This window comes from Salmo trutta, unplaced genomic scaffold (genome assembly GCF_901001165.1).
Source record: "Salmo trutta unplaced genomic scaffold, fSalTru1.1, whole genome shotgun sequence".
Classification (NCBI taxonomy): Eukaryota; Metazoa; Chordata; class Actinopteri; order Salmoniformes; family Salmonidae; genus Salmo; species Salmo trutta.
The window spans coordinates 509507-521870 of NW_021822662.1; the positions used below are offsets into that span (position 1 = coordinate 509507).

The 12364-nt window shown below is 45.5% G+C and overlaps 1 protein-coding gene across 2 annotated transcripts in view; it reads right to left on the reverse strand.

Moving 5' to 3' along the window:
- The window catches only part of LOC115183108 (phospholipase B1, membrane-associated), a 33840-nt gene that overhangs the window by 19525 nt on the left and 1951 nt on the right, over positions 1 to 12364 (reverse strand). For both annotated transcript variants that reach the window (XM_029744446.1, XM_029744445.1), the window contains exons 6-8: positions 6209 to 6252; positions 5910 to 6030; positions 5491 to 5542 (exon numbers count right to left, since the gene is read on the reverse strand). In XM_029744446.1, the coding sequence (XP_029600306.1) occupies positions 5491 to 5542; positions 5910 to 6030; positions 6209 to 6252 (217 nt within the window). The remainder of the gene's footprint in view (positions 1 to 5490; positions 5543 to 5909; positions 6031 to 6208; positions 6253 to 12364) is intronic.

The following is a 12364-nucleotide window of genomic DNA, read 5'->3' on the forward strand; positions in this document are numbered from 1 at the left end:
AAAGTCAATACTTTGCAGAGCCACCTTTGGCAGCAATTACAGTTACAAGTCCAAGATGGCGTAGCAGTCGGACGTGTGTTTTGTCTTGTCCTGTCCTGAGTAAATGTCATTTTCCTCGTTTTTTTCGTATATATTTCGTATATATTTTAATCTCACTTTCCATCTAAGGACTGAATACACTCTCCTGCAACCCGGCTCATCCAATGTGGTACGGATCTGCTATTTTTATACCTTAGAACCAGAACCTCCATCAGAAGCTAGCCAGCTAACTAGCTACTAGTCAGTCAGTTAGCCACTGCTAGCAGTCTTCACCGTTAATTCGGACACCAGCCAGCCTCAGTTCAGTCAATACCTGCCAGTCTGCACAGCGCGATATCAACCCAGAGCATATCGGACTGCTTTTTCTCTACCACATCTCCGGATTCGTACCACAAGCTCTGGACCTTTACACCGGATCATCGCAGCTAGCTAGCTGCAATCCGATTGGCTACTCCTGGCTAACATCTCCGTCCTGAAGCAAGCACCAGTTAGCCTTGAGCTAGCCTCGAGCTAGGCCCATCTCCCGGCTAGCCGAAGAAGTCCACCAGCTAATTCTTGGGCACCAATACTTCTTTTGCCAATTGGCCTGGACCCTTTATTGCCGACACGGAGCCCCACTGATCCATCACGACTGGTCTGCCGACGTAATCTTCCGAGGGGGTTTCAACAGGCTTTTCCGTTGTGACGTGCCGAAGACCCATCTGCTAGCCCCGGCCCGCTAGATTTCCGAATGCCGTGACTTCCGCTCGCCTAGCATAGTAGCGACTACCGAATGGCTCCCGGACTCACCTATTGCTGCTCATTGGACCCTATGATCACTCGGCTACACATGACTCTCTCTAATGTCAATATGCCTTGTCTTCTGCTGTAGTTGTTTTATTTCACTGTAGAGCCCCTAGTCCAGCTAAACATGCCTTGGATAGCTCTTTTGTCACACACCCCACACATGAGATCCCACACACCCTACCATACCCTTGTCTGCACATTATGACCTGAATCTATTCTACCACGCCAAGAAATCTGCTCCTTTTATACTCTGTCCCCAACGCACTAGACGACCAGTTCATATAGCCTTTAGCCGTACCCTTATCCTACTCCTCCTCTGTTGATGTAGAGGTTAACCCAGGTCCTGTAGCCCCCAGCACCACACCTATTCCCAAGGTGCTCTCATTTGTTGACTTCTGTAACCGTAAAAGCCTTGGTTTCATGCATGTTAATATCAGAAGCCTCCTCCCTAAGTTTGTTTTATTCACTGTTTTAGCACACTCCGCCAACCCTGATGTCCTAGCTGTGTCTGAATCCTGGCTTAGGAAGGCCACCAAAAATTCAGACATTTCCATCACCAACTACAACATTTTCCGTCAAGATAGAACTGCCAAAGGGGGAGGAGTTACAATCTACTGCAGAGATTGACAGAACTCTGCAGGCTTTCTATCCAGGTCTGTGCCTAAACAAACAAACAAAAAAACAGTTCGAGTTTCTGCTTTTGAAAACCCATCTCTCCAGAAATTAGTCTCTCACCGTTGTCGCTTGTTATAGACCCCACTCAGTCCCCAGTTGTGCCCTGGACACCATATGTGAATTGATTGCCCTCCATCTATCTTCAGAGTTCGTACTGTTAGGTGGCCTAAACTGGGATAAGCTTAACACCCCGGCCGTCCAACAATCTGAGATAGATGCCCTCAATCTCACACAAATTATCAAGGAACCTACCAGGTACAACCCTAAATCCGTAAACATGGGCACCCTTATAGATATCATCCTGACCAACTTGCCCTCTACATACACCTCTGCTGTCTTCAACCAGGATCTCAGCAATCACTGCCTCATTGCCTGCGTCCGAAATGGGTCCGCGGTCAAACGACCACCCCTCATCACGGTCAAACGCTCCCTAAAACACTTCAGTAAGCAGGCCTTTCTAATCGACTTGGGCCGGGTATTCTGGAAGGATATTGACCTCATCCCTTCAGTAGAGGATGCCTGGTTGCTCTTTAAAAGTGCTTTCCTCACCATCTTAAGTAAGCATGACCCATTCAAAAAATGTAGAACTAAGAACAGATGTAGCCCTTTGTTCACCCCAGACTTGACTGCCCTTGACCAGCACAAAAACATTCTGTGGCGTACTGCATTAGCATCAAATAGCCCCCGCGATATTCAACTTTTAAGGGAAGTCAGGAACCATTATACACAGTCTATCAGTTAGGAAAGCTAAGGCTAGCGTTTTCAAACACAAATTTGCATCCTGTAGCACTAATTCCAAAAAGTTTTGGGACACTAAAGTCCATGGAGAATAAGAGCACCTCCTTCCAGCTGCCCATTGCACTGAGGCTAGGAAACACTGTCACCACCAAAAAATCTAAGATAATTGAGACTGCTGATATTCTGAAAGAGCTGCAAAATCTGGATCACTACAGAGTTCAGTGTGTCAAATTGGAGGGCCTGTTGTCTGGACCTCTGGCAGTCTCTATGGGGGTGCCACAGGGTTCAATTCTCGGGCCGACTCTTTTCTCTGTATATATCAATGATATCGCTCCTGCTGCGGGTGATTCTTTGATCCACCTCTACGCAGACGACACCATTCTGTATACATCTGGCCCTTCTTTGGACACTGCGTGAACTAACCTCTAAATGAGCTTTAATGCCATACAACACTCCTTCCGTGGCCTCCAACTGCTTTTAAATGCTAGTAAAACTAAATGCATGCTCTTCAACCGATTACTGCCCGCACCCGCCCACCCGACTAGCATCACTACATCACAGCCTTTCTTTCCAGTTCTCTGCTGCCAATGGCTGGAACGAATTGCAAAAAAAATTTAAATCACTTTAGCTGGAGACTCATATCTCTAAGTTTAAAGCATCAGCTGTCAGAGCAGCTTACCGATCACTGTACCTGTACACAGCCCATCTGTAAATAGCCCATCCAACTACCTCATCCCCGTATTGTTTTTTTTGTTTTTTTGTTGCTCTTTTGCACCTCAGTATCTCTACTTGCACATCATCATCTGCACAGCTATCATTCCGGTGTTGATGCTAAATTAATTATTTCACCTCTATGACCTATTTATTGCCTTACTTCCCTAACTTTACTACATTTGCACACACTGTACATTGATTTTTCTATTGTGTTATTGACTGTACGTTTGTTTATCCCATGTGTAACCCTGTGTTGTTTGTGTCGCACTGCTTTGCTTTATCTTGACCAGGTCGCAGTTGTAAATGAGAACTTGTTCTCAACTGGCCTACCTGGTTAAATAAAGGTAAAAATAAAATGTCTCTATAAGCTTGGCCCATCTAGCCACTGGGATTTTTTTCCCATTCTTCAAGGCAAAACTGCTCCAGCTCTTTCAAGTTGGATGGGTTCCGCTGGTGTACAGAAATCTTTAAGTCATACCACAGATTCTCAACTGGATTGAGGTCTGGGCTTTGATTAGACCATTCCAAGACATTTAAAAGTTTCCCCTTAAACCCTAAACCTCAACTAAATCTTGTAATAAACAATTTGGAAATTGAGCAAGTTGATATGACTAAACTGCTTGGAGTAACCCTAGATTGTAAACTGTCATGATCAAAACATATTGATGCAGTAGTAGCTAAGATGGGGAGAAGTCTATAATAAAGTGATGCTCTGCCTTCTTAACAACACTATCAACAAGGCAGGTCCTACAGGCCTTAGTTTCTACCTTCTTAACAACACTATCAACAAGGCAGGTCCTTGTGGTGGCTAATTCCTGCATTACCAAATGAGGAGAGTTAAACTTCACACACCAGTCAGAGTTATACTTAAACTACATCTTTAATAATAAGAGCTTTGAAAAAGCACTTGACTTTCAATGATTCACCATTTCTAATGAACCGTTGATAGTGACAACACAAAAGTACAAAGATCTTTTAGAGCCAAGATACACCCCTCTCAACCTACATGACGAAATACAGATCTTAGGAAGAGTTCACAAAGGGACTTTATAATTGAGAAAGGAGTATCCCTTAGCCAGATAGCATTCGCTATAAATTATCGTTCAGTTTGGTCCCTTTGACGAGGTTCTAATCTCGTTCCTGGTACTTCATAGCACAAAAACACCATCTCATCCAATGGCATAAATCAATTGACAACTCTAGATACTCCCATCTCAAGTAAACCCCCTCTTGACTCCACTCCTGGACAAGCTCACTGAGGGTAGTGAGTCTCTAGGTCATACACTATCCCAAGATAAGTGCAACATCAGAGGGGACATACAATGGTCCAGACACTGCCACACACCTTCCCCCAATGCCAAAGGAGGGAGTGACTTGCGCACAGACATTGTGGAGACAAGTAATTGGTTCCCCATTAATCACGCCACCCCTTCACATGGTTTAACAGATACATTCACATATGAAGACAATGTTCCATCCTGTCCTCTTCCCTTTCTGATATTCTGCATAGCACCAGGGATATGTGAAAGACAAGCCTGACCTCTCCCCTCTGGGCCCCAGGTGACTGAGCCCCAGCGGAGGGAAGAAGTCAGGCTTCCAACACCAAGAGTCCAAAGGGATACATTCTGATTCATCCGCCACATCTTACAGGCCCTAGTTTTGTCGCACCTTGACTACTGTTCAGTCGTGTGGTCAGGTGCCACAAAAAAGGACTTAGAAAAATTGTAATTGGCTCAGAACAGGGCAGCACGGCTGGCCCTTGGATGTACACAGAGAGCTAACATTAATAATATGCATGTCAATCTCTCCTGGCTCAAAGTGGAGGAGAGATTGACTTCATCACTACTTGTATTTGTGAGAGGTATTTACATGTTGAATGCACCGAGCTGTCTGTCTAAACTACTGGCACACAGCTCAGACACCCATACATACCCCACAAGACATGCCACCAGAGGTCTGTTTAAACTACCAGCACACAGCTCAGACACCCATCCATACCCCACAAGACATGCCACCAGAGGTCTGTTTAAACTACTGGCACACAGCTCAGACACCCATCCATACCCCACAAGACATGCCACCAGAGGTCTCTTCACAGTCCCCAAGTCCAGAACAGACTATGGGAGGTGCACAGTACTACATAGAGCCATGACTACATGGATCTCTATTCCACATTATGTAACTGATGCAAGCAGTAAAATGAGATTTAAAAAACAGATAAAACAACACCTTATAGAACAGCGGGGACTGTGAAGCAACACAAACATTGGCACGCACACACACACACACACACACACACACACACACACACACACACACACACATACACACACGTAGATGTGGTGTTGTAGGGGCCTGAGGGAACACAGTGGGTTGTGAAATCTGTGAATGTATTGTAATGTTTTTAAAATTGTATAAACTACCTTAATTTTGCTGGACCCCAGGAAGAGTAGCTGCTGCTTTTGCAGCAGCTAACGGGATCCATAATAAATACAAGTAGCCAATAGGAAGGTGTCTGTGAATAGTGATGAGGCTTACTGGGTAGGACCTAAACGTGTCGATCATATGTCTGGTCTGGTCAGAGACATTCCTGAGAGGAAAAAACATCAATAATAAAACATTAATGATTTAAGATATATTCAGACCAAACCATCTAGCTCTCTCTCGTCACACACACACACACACACACACACACACACACACACACACACACACACACACACACACACACACACACACACACACACACTTATCTGGAAAAAGCTTTGAGGTTCATTGGTTTTGTGTCAGTAATAAATGGCAACAATAAAGTGTTATCTTAGTTATTAAAGATAATAAACAAACATTTGAAACCAAAGTACACACTGCTTGTTATTTCACATCCATCCTCTAAGCGCAGCCTCAGTTGACCTTTCTGTCATCAGTAAATACATATAATGTTCTAGTCAGTCCCTCACAGAGTGTTGTGTCCTGTCACAGCAAAGTTGAATCCTGTCTTATTGATGCTAGTAGGGTAGCCATGGAGCGTCCACAGTGGAGCCGGACCCAGCAGCTCGGGGTTAAACAGCTTGAAGATGTCTGGAACCACAGAGAAACAGAACCTTACTCATGGTTCTTGACACTGAACTCTTGTTAGGTAATTAAAACTGAAAACAAGAAATAAGCAAAGAGCAATTCTAAACGTGTATGTTGTGTTCATTTTCAATTAACTTTTATCTCTGGTTATGAAAACAGTAACACTTATATTGTAACTTACTTGCAAGTGTGATGACATCTTGATAAGTTCCGTAACCTCCAATACTGTACAACACAAAGAAAAGGGACAATGAACTGACACCGATACCTAGCCTTAACCAGAACCCCTACTCCTAACAGAGGGTCAAGGGTCAAGATCCAAGATGGCGTAACAGTCGGACGTGTGTTTGTCTTATCCCGTCTTGTCCCACGTAAATAGTCGGTTTCACCGTTTTTCGTATATAATTTAATCTCACTTTCCACCTACGATCTAAATGTACTTTCCTGCAACCTGCCTCACCCAATGTGGTACAGATCTGCTATTTTTATACATTATAGCTGGAACCTCCATCAGGAGTTAGCTAACTAGCTACTGGGTAGTTGTCACTGTTAGCCATGGCTAGCGGTCTTCACCTTGGAGACCAGCCAGCTTTAGCTCGGTCAATACCTGCCAGTTTGCACAGCGCGATAACAACCCAGGGCATATCGGACAGCTTTTCTCCACCACATCACCGAATTCCTGCCGCAACCTCTGGACCATTACACCGGATCATCGCAGCTAGCTAGCTGCAACCGTGTGGCTACCGCTGGCTAACGCCTCTGTCCTGAAGCAAGCACCAGTTAGCCTTGAGCTAGCCTCGAGCTAGGCCCATCTCCCGGCTAGCCGAAGAGGTATACCCGCTAATTCATGGGCTACAATACCTCTTTGCCAATTAGCCTGGACCCATTATTGCCGACACGGAGTCCCACCGATCCATCACGACTGGACTGCCGACATAATCGTCTGATGTGGCTACAACAGGCTTTTCTGTTGCAATGTCACCGAAGACCCATCTGCTAGCCCCGGCCCGCTAGATTTCCGAATGCCGTGACTTCCACTCACCTAGCATAGTAGCGACTACCGAATGGCTCCCGGACTCACCTATTGCTGCTCATTGGACCCTATGATCACTCGGCTACACATGACTCTCTCTAATGTCAATATGCCTTGTCTTCTGCTGTTTCGGGTAGTTGTTTTATTTCACTGTAGAGCCCCTACTCCAGTTCAACATGCCTTAGATAGCTCTTTTGTCACACACCCCACACATGCATAGACCTCACCTGTGTTAGCTTGTGTCTCCAGAGATGCAAGCTCTCTCATTGTCACTCAATGCCTAGGTTTACCTCCACTGTACTCACATCCTACCATACCCTTGTCTGTATATTATGCCCTGAATCTATTCTACCACGGCCAGAAATCTGCTCCTTTTATTCTCTGTTCCCAACGCACTAGACGACCAGTTCATATATCCTTTAGCAGTACCCTCATCCTACTCCTCCTCTGTTCCTCTGGTGATATAGAGGTTAATCCAGGCCCTGTAGCCCCCTGCACCACTCCCATTCCCCAGGCGCTCTCATTTGTTGACTTCTGCAACCGTAAAAGCCTTGGTTTCATGCATGTTAATATCAGAAGCCTCCTCCCTAAGTTTGTTTTATTCACTGCTTTAGCACACTCCGCCAACACTGACATCCTAGCTGTGTCTGAATCCTGGCTTAGGAAGGCCACCAAAAATCCAGAAATTTCCATCCCCAACTATAACATTTTCCGACAAGATAGGACTGCCAAAGGGTGCTGCGTTGCAATCTACTGCAGAAATAGTCTGCGGCGTTCTGTCTTACTATCCAGGTCTGTGCCCAAACAATTCGAGCTTCTGCTTTTGAAAACCCATCTCTCCAGAAATAAGACTCTCACTGTTGCCACTTGTTATAGACCCCCCTCAGCACCCAGCTGTTCCCTGGACACCATATGTGAATTGATTGCCCTCCATCTATCTTCAGAGTTCGTACTGTTAGGTGACCTAAACGGGGATAAGCTTAACACCCTGGCTGTCCTGCAATCTAAGCTAGATGCCCTCAATCTCACACAAATTATCAAGGAACCTACCAGGGACAACCCCAAATCCGTAAACATGGGCACTCTCTCATAGATATCATCCTGACCAACTTGCCCTTCAAATACACCTCTGCTGTCTTCAACCAGGATCTCAGCGGTCACTGCCTCATTGCCTGCGTCCGTAATGGGTCTGCGGTCAAACGGCCACCCCTCATCACTGTCAAACGCTCCCTAAAACACTTCTGTGAGCAGGCCTTTCTAATCGACCTGGCCTGGGTATCCTGGAAGGGGACTGACCTCATCCCATCAGTAGAGGATGCCTGGTTGTTCTTTAAAAGTGATTTCCTCGCCATCTTAAATAAGCATGCCACATTCAAAAAATGTAGATCTAAGAACAGATATAGTCCTTGGTTCACTCCAGATTTGACTGCCCTTGACCAGCACAAAAACATCCTGTGGCGTACTGCAGTAGCATCGAACAGCTCCCGTGATATGCAACTTTTCAGGGAAGTCAGGAACCAATACACCCAGTCAGTTAGGAAAGCTAAGGCTAGCTTTTTCAAACACAAATTTGCATCCTGTAGCATTAATTCCAAAACGTTTTGGGACACTGTAAACTCCATGGAGAATAAGAGCACCTCTTCCCAGCTGCCCACTGCACTGAGGCTAGGAAACACTGTCACCACCGATAAATCTACAATATTCGATAATTTCAATAAGCATTTTTTTCTACAGCTGGCCATGCTTTCCACCTGGCTACCCCTACCCCGTCCAACAGCTCTGCACCCCCCGCAGCAACTTGCCCAATCCTCCCCCCGCTTCTCCTTCACCCAAATCCAGACAGCTGATGTTCTGAAAGAGCTGCAAAATCTGGATCCCAACAAATCAGCTGGCCTAGACCCTCTTTCTTAAATGATCTGCCAAAATGGTTGCAACCCCTATTACTAGCCTGTCCAACCTCTCTTTCATATCATCTGAGATCAATAAAGATTGGAAAGCTGCCTCAGTCATCCCCCTCTTCAAAGGGGGACACACTCTAGACCCAAACTGTTACAGACCTATATCCATCCTGCCCTGCCTTTCTAAAATCTTTGAAAGCCAAGTTAACAAACAGATCACCGACCATTTCGAATCCCACCGTACCTTCTCCACTATGCAATCTGGTTTCCGAGCTGGTCATGGGTGCATCTCAGACACACTCAAGGTCCTAAGCAATATCATAACTGCCACAGATAAAAGACAGTACTGTGCAGCCGTTTTCATCGACCTGGCCAAGGCTTTCGACTCTGCCAATCACCACATTCTTATCGGCAGACTCAATAGTCTTGGTTTCTCAAATGACTGCCTCGCCTGGTTCACCAACTACTTCTCTGATAGAGTTCAGTGTGTCAAATTGTTGGGCCTGTTGTCTGGACCTCTGGCAGACTCTATGGGGGTGCCACAGGGTTCAATTCTCGGGCCGACTCTCTTCTCTGTATATATCAATGATGTCGCTCTTGCTGCTGGTGATTCTCTGATCCACCTCTACGCAGACAACACCATTCATTCACCATTCTGAGCTTCCATACAACACTCCTTCTGTGGCCTCCAACTGCTCTTAAATGCTAGTAAAACTAAATGCATGCTCTTCAACCGATCGCTGCCCGCACCTGCCTGCCCATCCAGCATCATTACTCTGGACGGTTCTGACTTAGAATATGTGGACAACTACAAATACCTAGGTGTCTGGTTAGACTGTAAACTCTCCTTCCAGACTCGCATTAAGCATCTCCAATCCAAAATTAAATCTAGAATCAGCTTCCTATTTCACAATAAAGCCTCCTTCACTCATGCTGCCAAACATACCCTCGTAAAACTGACTAGTTGGACCCAAGCTTGCTATACAACATTAAAACCTATTCAGTCTGTCTACAAACAGGCTCTCAAAGTGCTCGATAGGAAGCCCAATAGCCATCATCACTGTTACATCCTCAGAAAGCATGAGCTCCTGAGTTGGGAAAATCTGGTGCAATACACCAACGCATGTCTTGTATTCAAGATCCTAAATGGCCTAGCTCCCCCTCCACTCAGTATTTTTGTTAAACAGAAAATCCAAACATATGGCAGCAGATCCACAAGGTCTGCCATGAGAGGTGACTGTATAGTTCCCTTAAGGAAAAGCACCTTTAGTAAATCCGCTTTCTCTGTGAGAGCGTCCCATGTCTGGAATACACTGCCATCAGACACACATAACTGCACCACATATCACACTTTCACAAAATGCATGAAGACATGGCTAAAGGTCAATCAGATTTGTGAACATAATCCCTAGCTGTGTATTGCCGCTTTCCATGTTGTCTGTTGTCTGTAGCTTGTGAGGTGTGGAAACACTTTGTTGTTTTTATGGATTTTGTCTTGTTGCTTTTTGTTCTATGTTGCTCTGTCTGTATGCTACATCTTGCTTGTCCTATGTTGCTCTGTCTGTATGCTATGTCTTGCTTGTCCTATGTTACTCTGCGTGTGCTCACTGTTCTATGATTGTCTATATTGTAATTGTTTTTAATAACCTGCCCAGGGACTGCGGTTGAAAATTAGCCGGCTGGCTAAAACCGGCACTTTTACTGAAACGTTGATTAGTGTGCACTGTCCCTGTAAAAATAAAATAAACTCAAACTCAAACTATCCTACCGATCCTACTTCGGCGATGTCATTTACAAAATAGCCTCCAACACCCTACTCAGCAAATTGTATGCAGTCTATCACAGTGCCATCCGTTTTGTCACCAAAGCCCCATATACTACCCACCACTGCGACCTGTATGCTCTCGTTGGCTGGCCTTCGCTACATATTTGTCGCCAAACCCACTGGCTTCAGGTCATCTATAAGTCTATGCTAGGTAAAGCCCCGCCTTATCTCAGCTCACTGGTCACCATAGCAGCTCCCACCCGTAGCACGCGCTCCAGCAGGTATATTTCACTGGTCACCCCCAAAGCCAATTCCTCCTTTGGTCGCCTTTCCTTACAGTTCTCTGCTGCCGATGACTGGAATGAATTGAAAAAATAAATCGCTGGAGACTCATATCTCCCTCACTAACTTTAAGCACCAGCTGTCAGAGCAGCTCACAGATCACTGCACCTGTACACAGCCCATCTGTAAATAGCCCATCCAACTACCTCATCCCCATACTGCTATTTTTTTGTTGCTCCTTTGCACCCCAGTATCTCTACTTGCACATTCATCTTCTGCACATCTATGACTCGTGTGTTTAAATTGCTAAATTGTAATTATTTTGCCACTATGGCCGTTTTATTGCCTTACCTCCCTTATCTTACCTTATTTGCACACACTGTACATACACTTTTTTCTATTGTGTTTTTGACTGTATGTTTCTTTATTCCATGTTCCTCTGTTGTCGGTGTTGCACTGCTTTGCTTTATTTTGACCAGGTCACAGTTGTAAATGAGAACTTGCTCTCAACTGGCATAGCTGGTTAAATAAAGGTGAAATAAAAGGTTTAAAAAGGCACTACAGAGGGTAGTGTGTACGGCCCAGTATATCAGGCTCTGATCAGGCCCTACACCCAAACAAGGGCACTGCGTTCATCCACCTCTGGCCTGCTGGCCCCCCTACCTCTGCGGAAGCACAGTTCCCGCTCAGCCCAGTCAAAACTGTTCGCTGCTCAGGCACCCCAATGGTGGAACAAGCTCCCTCACGACGCCAGGACAGCGGAGTCAATCACCACCTTCCGGAGACACCTGAAACCCCACATCTTTAAGGAATACCTGGGATAGGATATAGTAATCCTTCTAACCCCCCCCCCCCCCCAAAAAAAAAATATATAGATGTACTATTGTACTATTGTAAAGTGGTTTGTAAGTCGCTCTGGATAAGAGCGTCTGCTAAATGACGTAAATGTAAATGTAAAAATCATTGGGGCCAAGTTTCCTGCCATCCAGGACCTCTATCAGGCGGTGTCAGAGGAAGTCCCTAAAAACTGTCAAAGACTCCAGCCGCCCTAGTCAGACTGTTCTCTCTGCTACCGCACGGCAAGTGGTACCGGAGCACCAAGTCGAGGTTCAAAAGGCTTCTTAACAGCTTCTACCCCCAAGCCATAAGACTCCTGAACGGCTAATCAAAGGGCTACCCAGACCCCTCTTTTACGCTGCTGCTACTCTCTGTTTATTATCTATGCATAGTCACTTTAACTCTACCTACATGTACATATTACCGCAATTACCTCAACTCACCGCCCCCAGCACATTGACTCTGTATCGGTACCCCCTGTATATAGCCTCCACATTGACTCTGTACCGGTACCCCCTGTAT